Source organism: Henckelia pumila, chromosome 4, assembly GCF_033568475.1.
Source record: "Henckelia pumila isolate YLH828 chromosome 4, ASM3356847v2, whole genome shotgun sequence".
Taxonomy (NCBI): Eukaryota; Viridiplantae; Streptophyta; class Magnoliopsida; order Lamiales; family Gesneriaceae; genus Henckelia; species Henckelia pumila.
Window position 1 is genome coordinate 88,807,316 of NC_133123.1, and position 20,184 is coordinate 88,827,499.

Genomic DNA, 20,184 nt, shown 5'->3' on the forward strand with positions numbered 1-20,184 from the left:
TGTATTAACGTTTTGAGTTGCGTTGTAATGCATGATTTCGTTTTGGAAGAGTTGGAGTCAAGCCTCCTAGTTTTTCTACTGTTTCCTAGTTCTGCAGCAGGGGGCGCTCGGACTGCAGTTTTTAGCCGCCCGGGCGCACACCCCTTCGAGCCAAACAGCAGGTTGCTGTTTTGGGAGGCGCCCGGGCTGCAGTTTTTAGCCGCCCGGGCGCACCCCCTTCTAAAAAATAAAAAAAAAATTCTTTTAATTTTAGTCTTGGATTTTGTATGCTTAATTGTTGTTTAATCCGAGATAAGTTGCTTAGAACCGAGGTCTCACATATTCAGTCCCTGTGGGTTCGACATCTGGACCTTTGTCCACTATATTATAATTTGACCTGGTGCGCTTTTCAGTTGATTTTTAATCATACCGATTTAGCCGGTCATGATCGTAAGCAATAATGTCACTTTGTTGATGTCACGGATGATGTCAGCCCTACCAGAACGGAACTTCCGATCGTCCAATGGACAGTCCAATCCTGGCTGTCCCTTCGGGCCATTTTCGATCATTCTGGGTCTATTTATGAAGTCCTTAGACTTATATGAAGTTTCTTTAATCCATATTTAGTCTATCTGATAATAATGATTACACTTAATCACTCAAATTGGATATGGGTTACTACAAAGGCACATGTGAATGGTCAACCAATTTCAAGGGTACTGGTTGATAACAGTTCTGTAGTGAACATTTTAACACTAAGGGTATTCAAGAACCTTGAAAAAGAGGAAACTGATCTTATTCCAACCGAGGTCTCTGTCACAGCAATTACAGGGGAAGCTACCAAGACTATTGTAGTGTTCCCAGTAGAGGTGTTAGTGGGGAGCAAGACCTCTATTTCGGCATTCTTTTTGGAGAATTCTTCTGCTAATTTCCAGGTGTTGTTAGGTTGATATTGGATACATGCAAATCATTGCATACCATCTTCGATGCACCAGTTCTTGATGTTCTGGATTGGAGACGAGGTTGAGATCGTACAAGAAGATTCCCAACCCTTCCAAACTAATTTCAGTGTGGTTGAATCCTGATACTAAAATGGTGATTTTGGTCCAATCATGTTCCATGGACGGAACAAGGATGGGCAACCCAAATCGGTGTACATGGAGACACTGGGAACCAGTGAAATTTTTGGTAGGATCCTAAAGACAACTGTCATTGCGCCCCCTAGTACAATGATACAACAACTCATTGAAGAAATTGATGATTGAATTCCTCAATATAGAGATGGAGGCAGTTGCAGCCGCTATTAAGAAGGCATTGGTGCAGCAGATAGTGGACTTGGTATGAGATAATCTACTGTGGGAAGTGAATGTTTCTGAGATCATTTATAAAGAAGAACCTAATTCTTATGACGAACTACAACTGGAGGATCTCGCACTAGCACCATCACAGTTGGAGGATCACCAACCTCATGTTCAAGATCCACTTGAGGAAGTGAACTTGGGATATTGGGATAATCCTAAACCTATATATATCAGTTCTTTGTTAAATGATGAATTCAAAAGTAAATTGAAGGAACTTTTGAAAAACTTCAAAGATTGCTTTGCTTGGATTTACGAGGATATTCTTGGGTTGGATCAAAAATTAGTAAAACATTGTCTTCCTATCAAAGATGATTTCAAACAATACAAGCAACCAGTTTGGAGAATGTCCAAGAAAGTTGAGGCAAAATTGAAGGAAGAAATAGAGAAATATGTAGAATGGATTTCAAATGTGGTTCCTGTGGTAAAGAAAAATGTGAAACTTAGGATCTGTATCGATTTCAAGGATCTTAATCGAGCAACTCCAAAGGATGTTTATGTGATGCCTATAGCCGACATGCTGGTATATTCAGAGGCTAACATGTTAGAGTAGGTGCCCGTCGTGCCAATGTGTTGGCCGATGATCCTTGAGAGAACTCTTGTATGACAATCTTTATTTTAATAATATTTGACATTATTAAATTTGGCACATCTTTATCTTTATACTCATGCTAGCTGCATAGATAAAGCCCTTGAATATACAAATAGTAGAAAGAATATGATATGGTCATGTGATGACTATCATGAAACTCATATTTGGAATACTGTATATTCTAAACTATTCCTAGTCGATTCAGCCGCCATAAAGAAGGATAAAGGCCGCTCGAGCTTGAGACTAGTATTTGCGATGTGAGTACCATGTTTCATTGGTAGGGTACATGGAGATGTCCAAGCATGCAAATAGGTGCTCCTTGTGGAGTGCACTGAACAACCCTCCCTAAAGGATTTTTCAAGTGGTTCTCACTTATCGAGTGGAGAAGTCTTAGTTTATGGTTGTACATCATTAGTCCTTATGACCCAGGACAACATGAAGACTCTATATGCTAGTGCTTCACTTTGACTTGTTTACCGACTCATCTGGGGTCATCAGGTGGCAATGTTGGGTGTTGTGACGAAACATATAGGAGTCAATGCATTGTAGTCGGGGATTCACCGCTAACCTACGGGTATGGATATCCTATGTAATCTCATGCATACGTAGCTTGAATCTCTGATCAGAGTAGGTGGTAATTAAAAAAGGGGTTTCTTGAATTACACCTTTGATGCAACTACAGCATGACACATAGTTATCGATTCAATGACAACTCTCGATAAACCAATGGTTGATGAATCGGTCGGGATATATGAGTTGAAGGGACCGTACTGTACGCTAACCATAATTGATTGGTTCTTGCAGGCACTATCATTTGATACCTAGGGAGTCATGTAAGCGATGCTGCTAGACGTTTCACATGACTGGTTGGGTACTATAAGACTTGAGTTTTCTGACGTTCTTATTATCAAGGAGTTGATCAATAAGAATTGAGTTATATAGGGTATGCTCATATAAGGGACTTGTTGATCCCGAATCACATGGAGATGTGAACTCACTGCTAGTTGTATCAATGAACCATTGAGGGTCACACAAGTACTAGCTTTCTAGTTTCCGTTGAGATTAAAATAAGTTCAATGTGTTGAACTACTTGTAAAGAAGTTTATAAGTAAAATAAATTAGAAGTTTGACTTCTAAATTAGAGAATAAATGGAATAAGTAACTTTTAATTTGTGAATGTGTTCCAAGATTAAAAGTTGACTTAAAATAATTAGTTTATGAAAATGGTGATTTTCTAAACTATTATTTTGAACTTAGTTAATTAATTCAAGTGTTGAATTAATTTAACACTAGTAGACATTTTAATGTACAAATAATTAAATTAATTCAAGTGTTGAATTAATTAAACACTATTGAGTCTAGTAGAGCTCAAATTAATATAGTGTTGTATAATTACTGATACTAGTGGACTTGAATGAGTTCAAGTTGAATTTAATTAATTGATTAAACTTAAATGGGTTTAGGTTTAATAATTAATTAAAATAAGTTCAAAAGCCATTTGAATATATATATATATATTTATATATGTATATATATTAACGTGTATATATATATATATATATATATATGTGTGTGTGTGTATGGAATGTGAAGGGTTAAAGCTTTGAGTGCAATTTTCCATGCATGCTTTGGACTTTTCCATGCATGACTTAATTGTACTCATTTAATCCCTCATCTTTAATATATTATTTTGAATAATATATACACACACAATCCATTCCAATTGATATAGTGGCCGAACACTTGAAGAATAATTCTCCAAGTTTTTCTTTCAATTTTTGTGGAAGAAGAAAAAGAAAATCTCAATGCAAAATACTCTAAATATTCTAGTTCATATTTAGAGCGGATCTAGATCGTCTAGTCGTGGACCTAATTCGAAGGATTGAAGTGTTGAATCCATTTTGAGCAAGGTGTGCTCTTGGAAGCTTGTGGATAGTTTCTACTGAAAGAGTGGGTGCCCGGTGAGCCAACTTGTGGCTAAGGGCTTTGATGACTCTTTGTATAAACAATATTTTGTTTAATATAATTTACACTTTTATTAATGGCAATGACTTTATCTTTCTTCATATTGTTATATTTTGATATACTATGGTTGTTTTGATAAAGACCTTGAATATACTATAGTGTATGTAAGATGTGGTAGCACATGGGGATGGCTATCATGAAACACATCTTATAGTCACTGTATATTTTAAACAGTTCCTAGTCGATTGAGCCGTCCGTTAATAAGGATAAGGATCGCTCGAGATTGAGACTAGCATTTGCGATGCCGAGTACCACGTTTCATTGGTATGGAACATAGAGATGTTCAAAGCATGCAAATGGATATTCATACGATGAATGATCAAACTACCCTATCCGGACTTTCCAAGTGGTTATCACTTATCGAGTAGATGAAGTCCGCGGTTTTGGTTGTACACCATTAGTCCTTACTACTTGAAACATCATTGAGACTCTATATGCTAGTACTGTGCTTTGACTCGTTTACCGACTCTATTGGGGTCATCAGGTGTCGGGATTGGGTACAGTTACGACACATATAGGAGTCGATGCTTTGTTGTCAAGGATTCACCACATACTTGCGAGTGTGGATATCCTATGCAATCTGAGGAGATATTAGTGTGACGAATCTCTGGCCAGAGTACATGATGTGTTTTAAGAAATGGTTTCTTAGTAGCACATGCGATGTCACTATTTGATCTTCAAGATGCATTGCATAGTTATGGAATCTCGAACGACTCTCGATTTACCAATGGTTGTTGATTCGATCAGGATATATGGATGAAGAGACCGTACTATACGCTAACCAAAATCTATTGGTTCTTGCAGGCACTATCAGTGATACCTAGGGAATCATGGGGCGATGTTGCTAGGTGCTCTTACCATGATTCGATGGGCAAGTCGGAAATTGTTGTTCCTAGTCACAAGGAGTTGTGAGCCCACGGCTAGCTGTATCCCTGAACCATTAAGGGTCGCACAGAGTAATGGATTTTTAATCCCCGTTGAGATAGTTAAATTTAAAGAGTTAAATTTAATGAACAAAGAAGTGGGACTTCTTATTTAAGAGTAGAGGAGTAAGATTTCCTAAAATGACATAGGGATGGGCATTTTTTGGAAATCACTGAATTCGGATTCAGAAAATTTATCTTGACTTTAAAAGATGCAGAAATGGTTTCTGTGCACATTGGTGAAATTGGTTTATCAATCTGAGTCATGATGAATTTTATATTAATTTCTGAACATGCGTGCTTTGCTTGTCAGGCTTGAACTTATGACTAATGGGCCCTAAGCTGTTAGCAACCGACATTATAAATAAGTTATTGCAGTACAGAAATTACACAACAGAGGTCACAATTTTCGAAAACCCTAGTTTTTCCTCTCTAAAGTGGCCGCCCCCCTCCCTCTCTGCTCGGGAAAATCTAGCCTGTGAATTTTGAATTTGCAGTCTGGTTTAACGGATCAAATTCGTTAATTCTCTTCGTAGAAACTTCTGATAGATTTTCTAGTGCAATCCGTCATAGGGATTAAATTTCCGTTCGTGGACCTGATTGAAGAATTGTTCGTCCATCAGTTCCTGGGATATACAACAAGAGCATAGTAATCTGTTGGTGTCCATAATCTCGTTTCGAGATTGGAGGTAAAAATTTATAATTGTTATTTAATTTTTACACACACAATTTAATCGTAAAGTTTTGATACCCATTATGGAATCGTTCCATATAAAAATTTTAAACTTCCGCTGCACCGGGTATCAATTCTGATTGATCTGAACACGGTGTTCCAACAGTGGTATCAGAGCCAGGTTGCTCAGATCAAGCGATTAAATTAATCGATTGTACAAAAAATTTTTAAGCCTCGGTTTTTGAAACAAAATAAATTTTTTAAAATAAAATTTTTTTTTGGGCAAAACACGGGCAGCGATTGGATCGCTGCCCGGGGGGGCAGCGAGGGTCACCGCCCATGGGCAGCGCCGTGCGCTGCCCTGCGCAGCGCGACATTGATTATCAATACAATCTTATCCGAACTTGTACGTTCATGTATTCTACTTCAACTTTTTTTCGTTTTTTGAGTTCTAATTTATTTTTTAAAAAACACAAGAGATATTAAAATTTTAATATGTTAAAATTCTATTTTTGGTCCGATCGAAAATTGTTTTTGATTGGTCCACGAGGCGTCGGATCGAATTGTTCGAGTCCGAAAATTTTAAAATTTATTTTTGGATAAATTTGAATTTTTGGAAAATTTATAGATTTTATCCGTTAGATCAGATTTTATGAAATTAATTATTTTTGGTACAATTGATGATAAGATATGATCTTATGGAAATATTGAGTAAAATATGATTTTATGTATAAAATTGGATTTTATATGTAAAATATGATTTTATTTGATAAAAAGATAAAATATGATTTTGTATGTAAAATAAGATTTTATATATGGAATATGATTTTATCCTTTTAATTTAAATTGTCATTGCATGTTATCCAATAAATTAATTTTGAATTAAATATTATTGGATAAGGATGATCGATTGTCATGACCAATTTTGTAGGTGTATGTTAGGAATTTACATTTGTTTTTATTGTTGTTGGATTTATTAATGGGCCTGGTTTATGGCCCAATATGAATTGTCATATGTAATAAAAGTGGGTTTGGTTTATGGCCTGTTCCCACCCCTTAAAATGTATCCCCTACTTGTCATAGTTATTTATTGTAAATACATTAGACTTAGTGGGAGATGAAGATTTGAAGATGGAGGTGGGCCCAGCAGACAATAAAGACAGAAGAAATGTAAATTGGAAGCTCAATGTAATAGGATTGCATTGCATACCTGCATATTACCTAGGATTGGACTTAGACTCGTGATTGGCAACCACGGGTCGATTAGAAATGGAATCGATCATCCTATATAATATATGATATTATCGTTGTATGCATGTTTTAGACTAAATTGTATGAATCCCGCAAGCATACAAATTTTAAAATGATGAGACAAATTTTCAAAATTAAAATCCCTCATTTTAAATATGATTTAAAATTGATATCAAGATAAATAAAGGAAATTTAAATATTGTTTAAATGTTTCTACCTTCCATCAACGATCAATGTATGAGATGCTACCCGCGGATACGGTCCGGCTCATATTATTGGGGGGGCCCGTTCGTCGGAAAGCTGTACATTGGATCGACACATGTTGTAAGTTGGGTGGAACTCCCATGGGATCGGCTCATATTATTGGGGGATCCACATGGCGACCGTCCATCACAACTTAATATTGATGGGTCATCTTGACATGTCACAATAAGCGGCGTCATATTATTGGGCCCTTATTGGACATGAGGTAAAAACGTGGAGGTTGCTTTGGAAGCAATTGGGCTCTACCTTTTGAAAATTATGGTTGGCTGATATTATTCGGGACCATAGTTTGTCAATTGGACTCCATGTTCCCACTAAGGAAAACAGTTTCCCGTTTTCACTAGAGGGTAGTGAAATCGTTAAAATAGTGGGAGTGAGATTCATAAAATAAATTTTGCCTATTTTATGTCTTAGTAAATTAATTAAACAATCACTGATTATTGTCTGTTTCTTTTCAGTATTTCATTAAGATGAATTCGCGCAATTCACTATTCTCTATCCTCGAAAAAAAAAAACTGACTGGCGCAAACTATACGGAATGGTTCCGTAAGTTGAAGATTGTCTTGACTTCGGAGAAGATTCTCTACGTGTTAGAAAAATCTCCTCCGAAGGAAGCACCAGCTGATATAAGTCCGGAAGAGTTGGCCAAACTTGATACATGGTGGGACCATGATATCAAGGCCAAATGCTATATGCAAGCCTCGATGTCTGATGAACTCCAGAGGCGATTTGAGGATACCGTGAATGCTGCTGACATTCACGTACAACTCAAGGAACTTTTTGGGGCTCAATCGAGAGCTGAAAGGTTCGCTACAGTAAAAGAGCTAATGACGTGTCGCATGCGTGAAGGGACTTCGGTCCGTGATCATGGGGTACGAGTGATTTGGCTCATACAGAAGTTGGTAATGCTTGATTTGGTGTTGGAACATGAACTCAACGTGGACTTATTACTTCTATCTCTTCCTTCTTCGTTTGACGGATTTGTGGTGAATTTCAATATGAACAAGATAGAGGCCTCCCTTGAAGAGATGGTCAATATGCTTGTAACATATGAATCCACTTTAAAGAAGGATAAACCGGCTTTCTTGGTGGGCTCCTCTTCTTCTGCTAAGAAGGGGCCAAGTACAAAGGGTAAGAAACGTTCTGCCCCACCCAAGAAAACCGGACCCGAGAAGAAGTACAAGACAAAGGCTTCAAACATGGAAAAGTCCAAGGATGTTTGCCATCACTGTAAGAAACCCGGTCATTGGAAACGTAACTGCAAGGAATATCTAGAGCAGTTGCGAACTGCGAAGGGTATGTTCTATATTGAAATAAATGTTTCACTTAATACTACTTCTTGGGTATTGGATACCGGATGTGGATCTCACATTTGCAATGATTTGCAGGTGATGACAAGAAGTCGCAAGATTAGAATGGGTGACCCAGCTGAGGCTCGGAAATGCTTCTAGAGTTGAAGCCAAAGCTGTAAGAGACGTTTATTTAATATTGCAGAATGATTTTAAGTTACTTTTGAGAGACGTTTTATTTGTTCCAGATTTGATTAAAAACATTATTTCTGTTTCTATGCTTGATAGAGATGGATTTTCTTGCAATTTTGTGAATGAGATTTGCAATATTTACAAGAATGAATGTTTGATTGGAAATGGACAACTTGAAAACGATCTATATAACTTAAAATTAAAAGACGTTTCAATAAATTATGTTGATAAACCGGTAACAACAAACAAAAGGAAAATCGATAGTCAAAACCCGGCAAACCTTTGGCATGCTAGGCTAGGTCATATTTCCTCAAGGAGGATGAACAATCTAGTGGGAGAGGGCATGTTTGATATGTCTGATATTAACTCTCTACCTACTTGTGAGTCCTGCCTGAAAGGAAAAATGACTAAATCTCCTTTTAAGGGGAAACCTGAGCGTAGTCAAAATCTGTTGGATTTGATCCATACAGATGTTTGTGGTCCATTTAGAATTGGTACTCAATTTGGCCACACCTACTTCATTACCTTTACTGATGATTATTCTAGGTATGGGTATTTATATTTAATGAAATATAAGTCTGAAGCATTTGAAAAGTTCAAAGAATTCAAGGCTGAAGTAGAAAACAAGCTAAGTAAAAGTATTAAAGCACTTCGATCGGATCGAGGTGGAGAATACTTGAGTACCGAGTTTTTGGACTATCTAAAAGAGAATGAGATTCTCTCTCAGTGGACTCCTCCTATGACACCTCAGCTGAATGGTGTATCGGAGCGTCGTAATCGAACTTTGTTGGACATGGTTCGATCCATGATGAGCTTCACTGAGCTTCCACCTTCGTTTTGGGGCTATGCGCTTGAAACGGCGGTATTGTTGTTGAACAACGTCCACACCAAAGCAGTGGACAAAACACCATACGAGTTATGGAATGGCAAAGCTCCTAAGTATTCGTACATGAGGATTTGGGGATGTCCTGCTTACGTGATGCATACAGTGGGAGATAAGTTGGATAATCGATCCATCTTATGTTATTTTGTAGGGTATCCGAAGAATTCAATCGGATATTATTTCTATCATCCTACTGAAACAAAAGTGTTTGTTTCAAGGAATGCCACCTTCTTGGAGAAGGAGTTCTTATTGGATAAGAAAGGCGAGATGATGAAACTCGATGAAATTCGAGAAGAACCCGAAATACAAAATAATGATCCCATACCTCAAGAATCTTCAGAGGACACGCCTATACTTAGAAGATCCGAGAGGACTTCTAGACCTCCTATTCGATATGGTCTTCTTCTTGAAGGGGATCAAGATGAACCCGACGTTGGATGTGATCCAATAAACTTCAAGGAAGCAATTTCTGATGCGGATTCAAATTTATGGCTTGAAGCTATGCAGTCGGAAATAGATTCGATGCATACAAACCAAGTTTGGTCTTTAGTAGATCCTCCCGATGGAATTGTTCCAATAGGGTGTAAATGGATCTACAAGAGAAAGCTTGGGCCTGATGGTAAGGTATTGACCTACAAGGAGCGATTGGTGGCGAAAGGTTATACTCAAAGACAAGGAGTTGACTATGATGAAACCTTTTCACCAGTTGCAATGTTCAAGTCCATAAGAATCCTTATTGCCATAGCTGCTTGGTATGACTATGAGATATGGCAAATGGATGTGAAGACTGCATTTCTTAATGGAAACATTAAGAAAGAGATCTATATGACGCAGCCTGAGGGATACACATCCATGGGAAGCAAGCATAAGGTATGCAAGCTTCAGAGATCGATCTATGGTCTCAAACAAGAAAGTAGTTAAGGATGCTGTGACATTCTTAGTACTTTATGTTGTTGACATCCTACTCATTGGGAATGATGTAGGGATGTTGCAGTCAACAAAGATATGGTTATCAGGTAGATTCTCGATGAAGGATTTGGGTGAGGCATCCTATATTCTAGGGATACAGATCTATAGAGATAGATCTAAGAGAATGATAGGACTTACTCAAGATACTTACATCGAAGCCATATTGAAAAGGTTTTCAATGGATGGGTCCAAGAGAGGACATCTACCTATGTGTCATGGAGTTTCTCTATCCAAGTCTATGTATCCCAAGACTGATGAAGAGATAGAGAAAATGACACATGTACCATATGCGTCAGCCATAGGTAGTATCATGTATGGGATGATATCTACCAGACCGGATGTATCATTTGCTCTGAGTGTCACGAGCAGATATCAAGCTAATCCCGGTCAAATGCATTGGAAAGCCGTGAAGGACATTCTTAAGTACTTACGAAGGACTAAGAATATGTTCATGGTATATGGAGGAAGAGAACTGAAATTGGAAGGCTATACCGACTCTAGCTTCCAAAGTGACGTGGATGACTCGAAGTCAACCTCTGGATTTGTGTTCATGCTCAATGGCGGTGCTGTCTCTTGGAAGAGTTCCAAGCAGGACACCACAGCGGATTCCACCACTGAGGCAGAATACATTGCGGCATCAGCTGCTACTAAAGAGGCCGTTTGGATGAGGAATTTTGTCCAAGAGTTGGGCGTTATTCCGGAAGTTGTTGGTCCTGTCCCGGTGTACTGTGACAACACGGGTGTCGTTGCTCAGGCAAAGGAACCAAGGTCTCATCAAAGATCCAAACACGTACAGAGGAAATACCACATCATCTGGGAGATCGTGGAAAGAGGAGACATCACTGTCGAGAGAGTGGCCTCTGCAGACAATATCGCTGATCCACTTACTAAGCCCTTGCCAGGACCATTATTTGACAAACATCGCGAAGCAATGGGTCTACGTAGTATGACTAGTTGGCTTTAGGGTAAGTGGGAGATTGAAAGAGTGGGTGCCCGGTGAGCCAACTTGTGGCTAAGGCCTTTGATGACTCTTTGTATAAACAATCTTTTGTTTAATATAATTTACACTTTTATTAATGGCAATGACTTTATCTTTCTTCATATTGTTATATTGTGATATACTATTGTTGTTTTGATAAAGACCTTGAATATACTATAGTGTATGTAAGATGTGGTAGCACATGGGGATGGCTATCATGAAACACATCTTATAGTCACTGTATATTTTAAACAGTTCCTAGTCGATTGAGCCGTCCGTTAATAAGGATAAGGATCGCTCGAGATTGAGACTAGCATTTGCGATGCCGAGTACCACGTTTCATTGGTATGGAACATAGAGATGTTCAAAGCATTCAAATGGATATTCATACGATGAATGATCGAACTACCCTATCTGGACATTCCAAGTGGTTATCACTTATCGAGTGGATGAAGTCCGCGGTTTTGGTTGTACACCATTAGTCCTTACTACTTGAAACATCATTGAGACTCTATATGCTAGTACTGTGCTTTGACTCGTTACTGACTTTATTGGGGTCATCAGGTGTCGGAATTGGGTACAGTTATGACACATATAGGAGTCGATGCTTTGTTGTCAAGGATTCACCACATACTTGCGAGTGTAGATATCCTATGCAATCTGAGGAGATATTAGTGTGACGAATCTCTGGCCAGAGTACATGATGTGTTTTAAGAAATGGTTTCTTAGTAGCACATGCGATGTCACTATTTGATCTTCAAGATGTATTGCATAGTTATAGAATCTCGAACGACTCTCGATTTACCAATGGTTGTTGATTCGATCGGGATATATGGATGAAGGGACCGTACTGTACGCTAACCAAAATCTATTGGTTCTTGCAAGCACTATCAGTGATACCTAGGGAATCATGGGGCGATGTTGCTAGGCGCTCTTACCATGATTCGATGGGCAAGTCGGAAATTGTTGTTCCGAGTCACAAGGAGTTGAGCCCACGGCTAGCTGTATCCCTGAACCATTGAGGGTCACACAGAGTAATGGATTTTTAATCCCCGTTGAGATAGTTAAATTTAAAGAGTTAAATTTAATGAACAAAGAAGTGGGACTTCTTATTTAAGAGTAGAGGAGTAAGATTTCCTAAAATGACATAGGGATGGGCATTTTTTGGAAATCACTGAATTCGGATTCAGAAAGTTTATCTTGACTTTAAAAGATGCAGAAATGGTTTCTGTGCACATTGGTGAAATTGGTTTATCAATCTGAGTCATGATGAATTTTATATTAATTTCTGAACATGCGTGCTTTGCTTGTCAAGCTTGAACTTATGACTAATGGGCCCTAAGCTGTTAGCAGCCCACATTATAAATAAGTTATTGCAGTACAGAAATTACACAACAGAGGTCACAATTTTCGAAAACCCTAGTTTTTCCTCTCTAAAGTGGCCGCCCCCCTCCCTCTCTGCTCGGGAAAATCCAGCCTGTGAATTTTGAATTTGCAGTCTGGTTTAACGGATCAAATTCGTTAATTCTCTTCGTAGAAATTTCTGATAGATTTTCTAGTGCAATCTATCAGAGGGATTAAATTTCCGTTCGTGGACCTGATTCAAGAATTGTTCGTCCATCAGTTCCTGGGATATACAACAAGAGCAGAGTAATCTGTTGGTGTCCATAATCTCGTTTCGAGATTGGAGGTAAAAATTTATAATTGTTATTTAATTTTTACACACACAATTTAATCGTAAAGTTTTGATACCCATTATGGAATCGTTCCATATAAAAATTTTAAACTTCCGCTGCACCGGGTATCAATTCTGATTGATCTGAACACGGTATTCCAACATCTACCACTTCAAGAGCCTAGTTGTTTATCAAATTGGTTGGAGCCATAAATCAATCTTTGAGATTGATAGGTAAAATTTCTAAACACCCTATGGTTGTTTGATTTTGAGTGCTACACAAGTGCTCGGATCTCTTTTGTTAAAAATTTTATTATTTTCGCCGCGTTTCCGGGCTCGAGTTAACCGATCACCTTCAGTGGTATCAGAGCCTAAGTTACTCTTTTGTGTAGCATTTGTATGATATTATGTTGAGGTAAATTTCTAAACGCATGAGAAAATCAAGATCTATCAATTTGGGGCTGTTTTTTTTTTTTAAAAAAAATATTTTTATAAAAATTTTTCTGCCCATTTAGGGCAGCAAGGGCAGTCCACGGCTGCCCGACGGGCAGCCCTTTTTTAATAAAAAAAAAATTTATGTTGGCCGAAATCCGGCGACGGTGCTCCGGCAACGACTATGACGATTTTGGTATTCCCAAAGGTGTTTTGTGATATCCAAGTGTCATAAGCCCTAAGTTGTTTGAGATTGTAAAAGTTGATATTTTTATGAAAAATTAAAATTTTAAATTGTGTATTTTCTCATAAAATAAATAATTAAAGTGGGACTTTGATTATTTATAGTAAATGGTGATTTACAAGAAATTCGATTATAAATAAATTAATTAGAAAGTAAAAAAAGGTGTAAATATTGGAAGCTTATGATGAATCATGAAGATCCAATACATGTAAATATTGGAAGCTTATGTAATTGTTGCATTTGCATCCCATGCATTCCCTAGGAATTGGACCTAGGCCCGTGTTTGGCTCACACGGACCGAATAGTTTTGGGGCGATTGATCATCTTTGTTAATTTACTGTTTATAATATAAGCATGATATATTATAAATAATGAGTATGTGCGTTATTATTTTATAATAACAAAGTTGCATGAATCCGGCAAACATACGATCAAACATGGCGAGTTTTTTTTTAAAATTAATGATGAGACCATTTCAAAATTAAAAACCCTCATTTTGAATTAGATTCAAAATTTATATCAATCCCGAAAAGGAGAATTATAAATTTGTTTATAATTTTCATGTCTTCCATCGACAATGGATGCATGACGAACGCTACCCGTATTCAATGCTCGGCTCATATTATTGGGGGGGCTTGAATGCCGGAAAGCTGTGACATCCATTGACATGGTAATGTGAACTACGTGGAACTCCCATGACTTCGGCTCATATTATTGGGGGAGCTCATGGCGACCATCCATTAAGGTTCAATATCGATGGGTAAGGCTTAACACGTAAAGATGAACGACGTCATATTATTGGGTCCTAATCAAGCGTGAGACAAAAGTTTATGTAAGTGTTGCATGGAGATGCAATTGGAAACTACCTTTTAGAAATTGTGATTGGCTGATATTATTCGAGATCATAATTGGCTAATTGGACCTTATGTACCTACTGAGAAAAGGAGTTTCCCGTTTTCACTAGAGGGTAGTGAAAATGTCAAAACAGTGGGAGTAAAAAATTTATAAAGTTAAAGTCCATACTTTATATCTTATTAAATATTTTAAAATAGTCATTGACATTTATCTGTTATTATTTTTCAGTACAAAGTTTTTGACAATGTCATCAATTCGCAATCCGTTATCTGCAATACTCGACAAACATTTACTGACCGGTCCAAATTACCTCGATTGGCTAAGAAATTTGAAAATCGTCTTGAACTCGGAGAGGATTGCATATACACTTAATGAGTCGCCCCCTGATAAGGCTCCGACTGATTGTAGCCCTGAGGAGCTACATATTTACAAGGATTGGTGTGACCATGACTTGAAAGCTAAGTGTTATATGCTGGGTTCTATGTCCGTAAACTGCAGAGGCATTTTGAGGATGCTAAGAATGTTGATGACATTCATTTGCATCTCAAAGAGCTCTTTGATGAGCAAGCACGCCTGCTTCGGTATGGACATTATATGCGTAGCTGCAAGGAATATCTTGACCAGAATGGTTCTGGAAATGATACGTTCTACATTGAAGTGAACATTTCACTTAACTGTTCTTCTTGAGTATTGGATACCGGCTGTGGCTCACATCTATGTAATGATTTACAGTTGATGGCAAGAAGTAGGAGACTCGGGGATGGTGAGACCCTCTGGAGGATGGGAAATGGGGCAAGAGTTGCTGCCAAAGCTATTGGAGATGTTTAATTATTGTTGGACAATAATTTTAAGTTAATTTTGAGAGATGTTTTATTTGTACCAGATTTGGTGAAAAACATTGTTTCCATTTCTATTCTAGATAAAGATGGATATTCTTGTTTATTTGGCAAAGGTGTTTGCAATATTTACAAGAATGAATGTTTAATTGGTACAGGACAATTGGAAAACGATCTCTATAATTTAAAATTGAAAGATATTCCAATGTATAATGTCCAAGAGATATCAACAACATCCAAAAGAAAACAAGATACTCTAAATCCAGCACACTTGTGGCATGCTCGATTAGGTCATATATCTTTTAGAAGGATAAACAAGCTAGTGGGAGAAGGCATGTTTGATATGTCTGATATTAATTCTCTTACTACTTGTGAACCCTGTCTAAAAGGAAAGATGTCAAAAATTCCCTTTAAGGACCATGTGGAGCGAGCCAAGGGACTGTTGGATTTGATCCATACAGATGTGTGTGGTCCACTTAGCATCACCACTAAGCACGGACATTCTTACTTCATTACCTTTACCGATGACTTCTGTAACACCCGAAAATTTTAATACGTAAATTCGCATGCATAATTAGGGAAATTAATTATTTAAAAATTTATATTTGGGTTAAATGACATTTATGTGTTATTATGTGAATTATATGCATGATTTAAATTTATTTTATCATTTAACCCGCAGTTATTATATTTTTAGATTTTTAAGAATTTTATTGAGTTGATCGCGTAGACGGGACCGTGGACGGACGAGATACCAATATTTTTTAGCCAAAAATATTTTATGAGTTTTATGAGGCTTAAAATATTATTTTAATATATTTTGTCAAGAAAATTTTAGTATTTATTTATATATTTATTTAAGAGTTGATTTTTAGCCAAAATAAGTCAATTTAATGACTTTTATTAATTTTTAAAAATACTATAAATTAGTATTTCGGGATTTTAATTTATTATCAGATTGGTAAGTATTTTAGGAGTTTAAAATGTTATATTTTATGATTATATTATCTACCTAATAAATTTATACCAATTATTGACCTATATCTACCCAAAATAAAACACTCCCTACCCCACGTTGTCTCCCTTAGCCGCCTTCAACCCTCTCCTACCCTCACCATCAGATTTTCAGAATTTCTTCAACCTCCATAGCCGATTCTTCAAGGATTTTTGGTGGTTTTTCATTCGTTCGTCGTCCCGGAGCCCCGAATATGCAATAGTCCTCGTATTTAATTTAAAAGGCATGTCTAAAACTTTTATTTGGCCACCATATAAGATATTAATCATGCATGACGTGTTTTATATCAGACTTTTCATGGAAATTTAGAGTTTATGCATGTATGCTTTGTATTGATGCATGTTCTTGCTTGTTTGGGTCATGATTCACGTTTTTGCCAAGCATGGTACGATCCAGGGCTGAGGGCTCGAGTCAGAGGGGTCCCAGGGTGCCTTAGGGTCGAGTTTGTTCAGATTTTTAAGGTGTCATAGGCTGGAAACGAAGCTATTCACTTCTGATGCACACAGACGCGCAGGTTAGGGCTTTGGGAAGAGAGGGGTTGTTCTCCTTCCTCAGGCCATGGATTTGTGCGTGGTTTGTTGGGTTTAAAAGATTTAGATGTTGGCTAAAATTGAGAAGTGGTTTCACGGTATTTGGTTGTCGGAGGAAGCCGCACGAACGAAAGTTTGGCGACTGCTCAGTCTGCGCGCGAGGAGGAGGAAGGCGTCTGGTGCAGAGCTTCGTTCTCACTCCTCGGGCCATGGTTTTGTCTGATTCTTGTTGTGTTAGAACCCCCTGGATGTGGTCTATCCATGGGCGGTGGTGCTCCGGCCAGGGGCGGCCGGAGAAGGGCGGCAGCAGCCATGGAATGGCTGCTGCTCGCCCAGCCGAGAAGAGAAGGAGAGGGGTGATCGGGTTTGGGGTTTGGGGGGTTGCTGGGTCGGGTTATGGGTCAGGGTTTTGTGCTGGGTCGGGTCAGGTAGTCATGGGTCGGGTTAAGTCGGTTCGGGTCTGGGTCAGGTGGGCCGGGCTTGAGTATTTTAATTTTTAAATGTTTAATGTTTTAATTGGTTTTTGGGCCAATTAATTAGAAATAAAATTATTTGGACCTCGAAATAATTTTATTTGGGCCTTAAATAATTTATTTAAGTTAGCACAATGATTTTTATGGGCTTGGGAGTCCATGAGAATTTTTGGGCCAGTAAGTGGATTTTGGGCCAGTCTAGAGTTTTATTGGGCTTAAGTTAAGTAATTGGGCTTAAATATTTTATTTAGGTCAAGTTAAGTTTAATTAAGTTATTTGGGCTAAAATATGATTATTGGATTTTATTTAAGTTTAATGGGCTTAGAGTGAGTGATCAGCAGTCTGGACCAACCCATGAAAATTAACTAAGTCCGGAATATACATTTAATTCTTTTTTTATGCATGAAGTTTATTTTAAGTATAAGTATATTTATTATTAAAATTAATTAAATATATATTACGGACATATTTTAAGTGCATGCATACATGAAATATTTTATGATGTGTTTATGATTAAGAATTGAGCATGAAAAATATTTTTATGGAAATTGAAGTGGTGTGACAGCACAGAGGTGGTTTACCACCGGCACAGAGGTAGTTTTACTACCGGCATAGAAGTGGTTTTACCACTGGCACAGAGGTAGTTTACTACCAGCATAGAGGTGGATTTATCCACCGTCACGTACGATGGTTCTTAGACTGATCAGTCGGCACAGTTATTAGTCACATTCATGGATATGACCATACTCAGTTTTTATGATTATGACATGCTCAATTATGTTATGTATGATTAGTTATGATGTATGTACGACTGATGATGAATAATTTTTATGATGCATTTATTTTAAGATCATGCATGCATGTCCACGTAAGTTATATGTATTAGTATGATTATGTGATGCATTATTTTAAACCTCGTTATCAAGGATTAGACATGAGCCTCTAGGCTCACTACGCTTATATGGTGCAGGTGAGCATGATGACATTTATGTAGCTCCTACCGGTGGTGAGGACGTATGAGCTCACGGAGCAGTGAACCCCGTGACCGTCGCAGTTATTTAGTCTATTATGATGGAATTTTGAAACATGTTTTATTTTATTATTATTCCGCATATGAGATTTTTCAGCAGCATTGTTTATCATTTTAAATTGATGCATGAAACATTTTTAAGGATTTATTTATTTAATATTTTTCAGGTTATTTAAGAAATATATGTTATTTTTATATACATATATGTATGGGCGTATATGTATAGTATTATTTAAAAAAAAAAGTTTTTCCGCATTTTAATAGTAGTAGGCGTTTCAACTTCTCTAGGTATGGGTATGTGTATTTGATGAAATACAAATCTGAAGCTTTTGAAAGGCTTAAAGAATTCAGAAATGAAGTGGAGAAACAATTGGGACGAAGCATCAAGGCACTTCGATCGGATCGAGGTGGTGAGTACTTGAGTGCTGAATTACAAGAGTATCTTAGGGAGAATGGGATTCTCTCGCAGTGGACTCCTCCTGGTACACCTCAGTTGAATGGTGTTTCGGAACGTCATAACCGGACTTTGATGGACATGGTTCGGTCTATGATGGGGTTCACGGAGTTGCCGCCATCTTTTTGGGGATATGCGCTTGATACAGAGGCACTGTTGTTGAACAATGTCCATTCAAAGGCAGTTGATAAGACACAATATGAGATATGGATGGGAAAGCCTCCTAAGTATTCTTATCTTAGAATATGGGGGTGCCCTGCTTATGTGAAGCAGACAGTGAGAGATAAATTGGATGCTCGATCCATTTTATGCTACTTCGTGGGATATCCAAGGAATTCCGTTGGATATTATTTCTATCATCCCAAAGAAACAAAGGTGTTTGTTTCTAGGAATGCGACCTTCTTGGAGAAGGAATTTCTATTGGATAGAAAATGGGAGATGATAGCACTCGAGGAAGTTCGAGAAACACCCATGATTGTAGAGCCCACACCCGAACTGCCAAGAGAGGAGATACAAGTTCCTAGGAGATCCGAGAGGGTCTCAAGACCACCTATGAGGTATGGTCTACTTCTTGAAGAGGGCCAAGATGAGCCTGATCATGGATGTGATCCAAGAACCTTCAAGGAAGCGTTATCTGATGCCGATTCATCCAAGTGGCTTGAAGCTATGGAATCTGAGATGAATTCCATGTATTCGAACCAAGTGTGGAATCTTGTGGATCCACCTGAAGGAATTGTTCCTATAGGGTGTAAATGGATTTACAAGAGGAAACTTGGGACGGATGGGAAGGTGGTGACCTTCAAGGCTCGATTGGTAGCAAAAGGTTATACTCAAAGGAAAGGAGTTGACTTTGAAGAAACTTTTTCTCCAGTCGCAGTGTTCAAGTCTATTAGGATAATGCTAGCCATTACCGCATGGTATGACTATGAAATATGGCAGATGGATGTGAATACAGCTTTTCTTATTGGGGATATTAAGGAAGAAATTTACATGTTTCAACCTGAAGGGTTCACATCTATCGGAAGTGAGCATAAAGTATGCAAACTTCAGAGATCTATTTATGGTCTCAAACAGGCATCTAGGAGCTGGAACCTCAGATTTGATGGTACAATCAAAGAGTTTGGGTTTACTAAGAATCCTGAGGAATCCTGTGTATATAAGAAGGTCAGTGGGAGTGCTGTGACATTCCTGGTACTTTATGTTGATGACATTATTGGAACACGCGTTCTTTGATCACACGGATGTGATACCCGGAGCAGCGGA

At 37.9% G+C, this 20,184-nt stretch overlaps 1 protein-coding gene across 1 annotated transcript; it reads left to right on the forward strand.

Moving 5' to 3' along the window:
• The first annotated feature begins 620 nt into the window (after positions 1–620).
• LOC140861387 (uncharacterized) lies at positions 621–1,890 on the forward strand. The gene is made up of 3 exons (XM_073264407.1): positions 621–924; positions 1,259–1,317; positions 1,405–1,890. Exons 1-3 carry the CDS (start codon positions 621–623, stop codon positions 1,888–1,890), a joined length of 849 nt encoding a protein of 282 aa, XP_073120508.1.
• The last annotated feature ends 18,294 nt before the right edge of the window (positions 1,891–20,184 follow it).

What these genes read in the sequence shown, in the direction of transcription:
- LOC140861387 (XM_073264407.1), top strand. Translation starts at nt 621, where the DNA reads ATGATTACACTTAATCACTCAAATTGGATATGGGTTACTACAAAGGCA. An exon ending in TAATTTCCAGGTGTTGTTAG is followed by an intron (nt 925 to 1,258) that starts GTTGATATTGGA and finishes TCCTCAATATAG; the next exon opens with AGATGGAGGCAGTTGCAGCC. An exon ending in TGCAGCAGATAGTGGACTTG is followed by an intron (nt 1,318 to 1,404) that starts GTATGAGATAAT and finishes CTACAACTGGAG; the next exon opens with GATCTCGCACTAGCACCATC.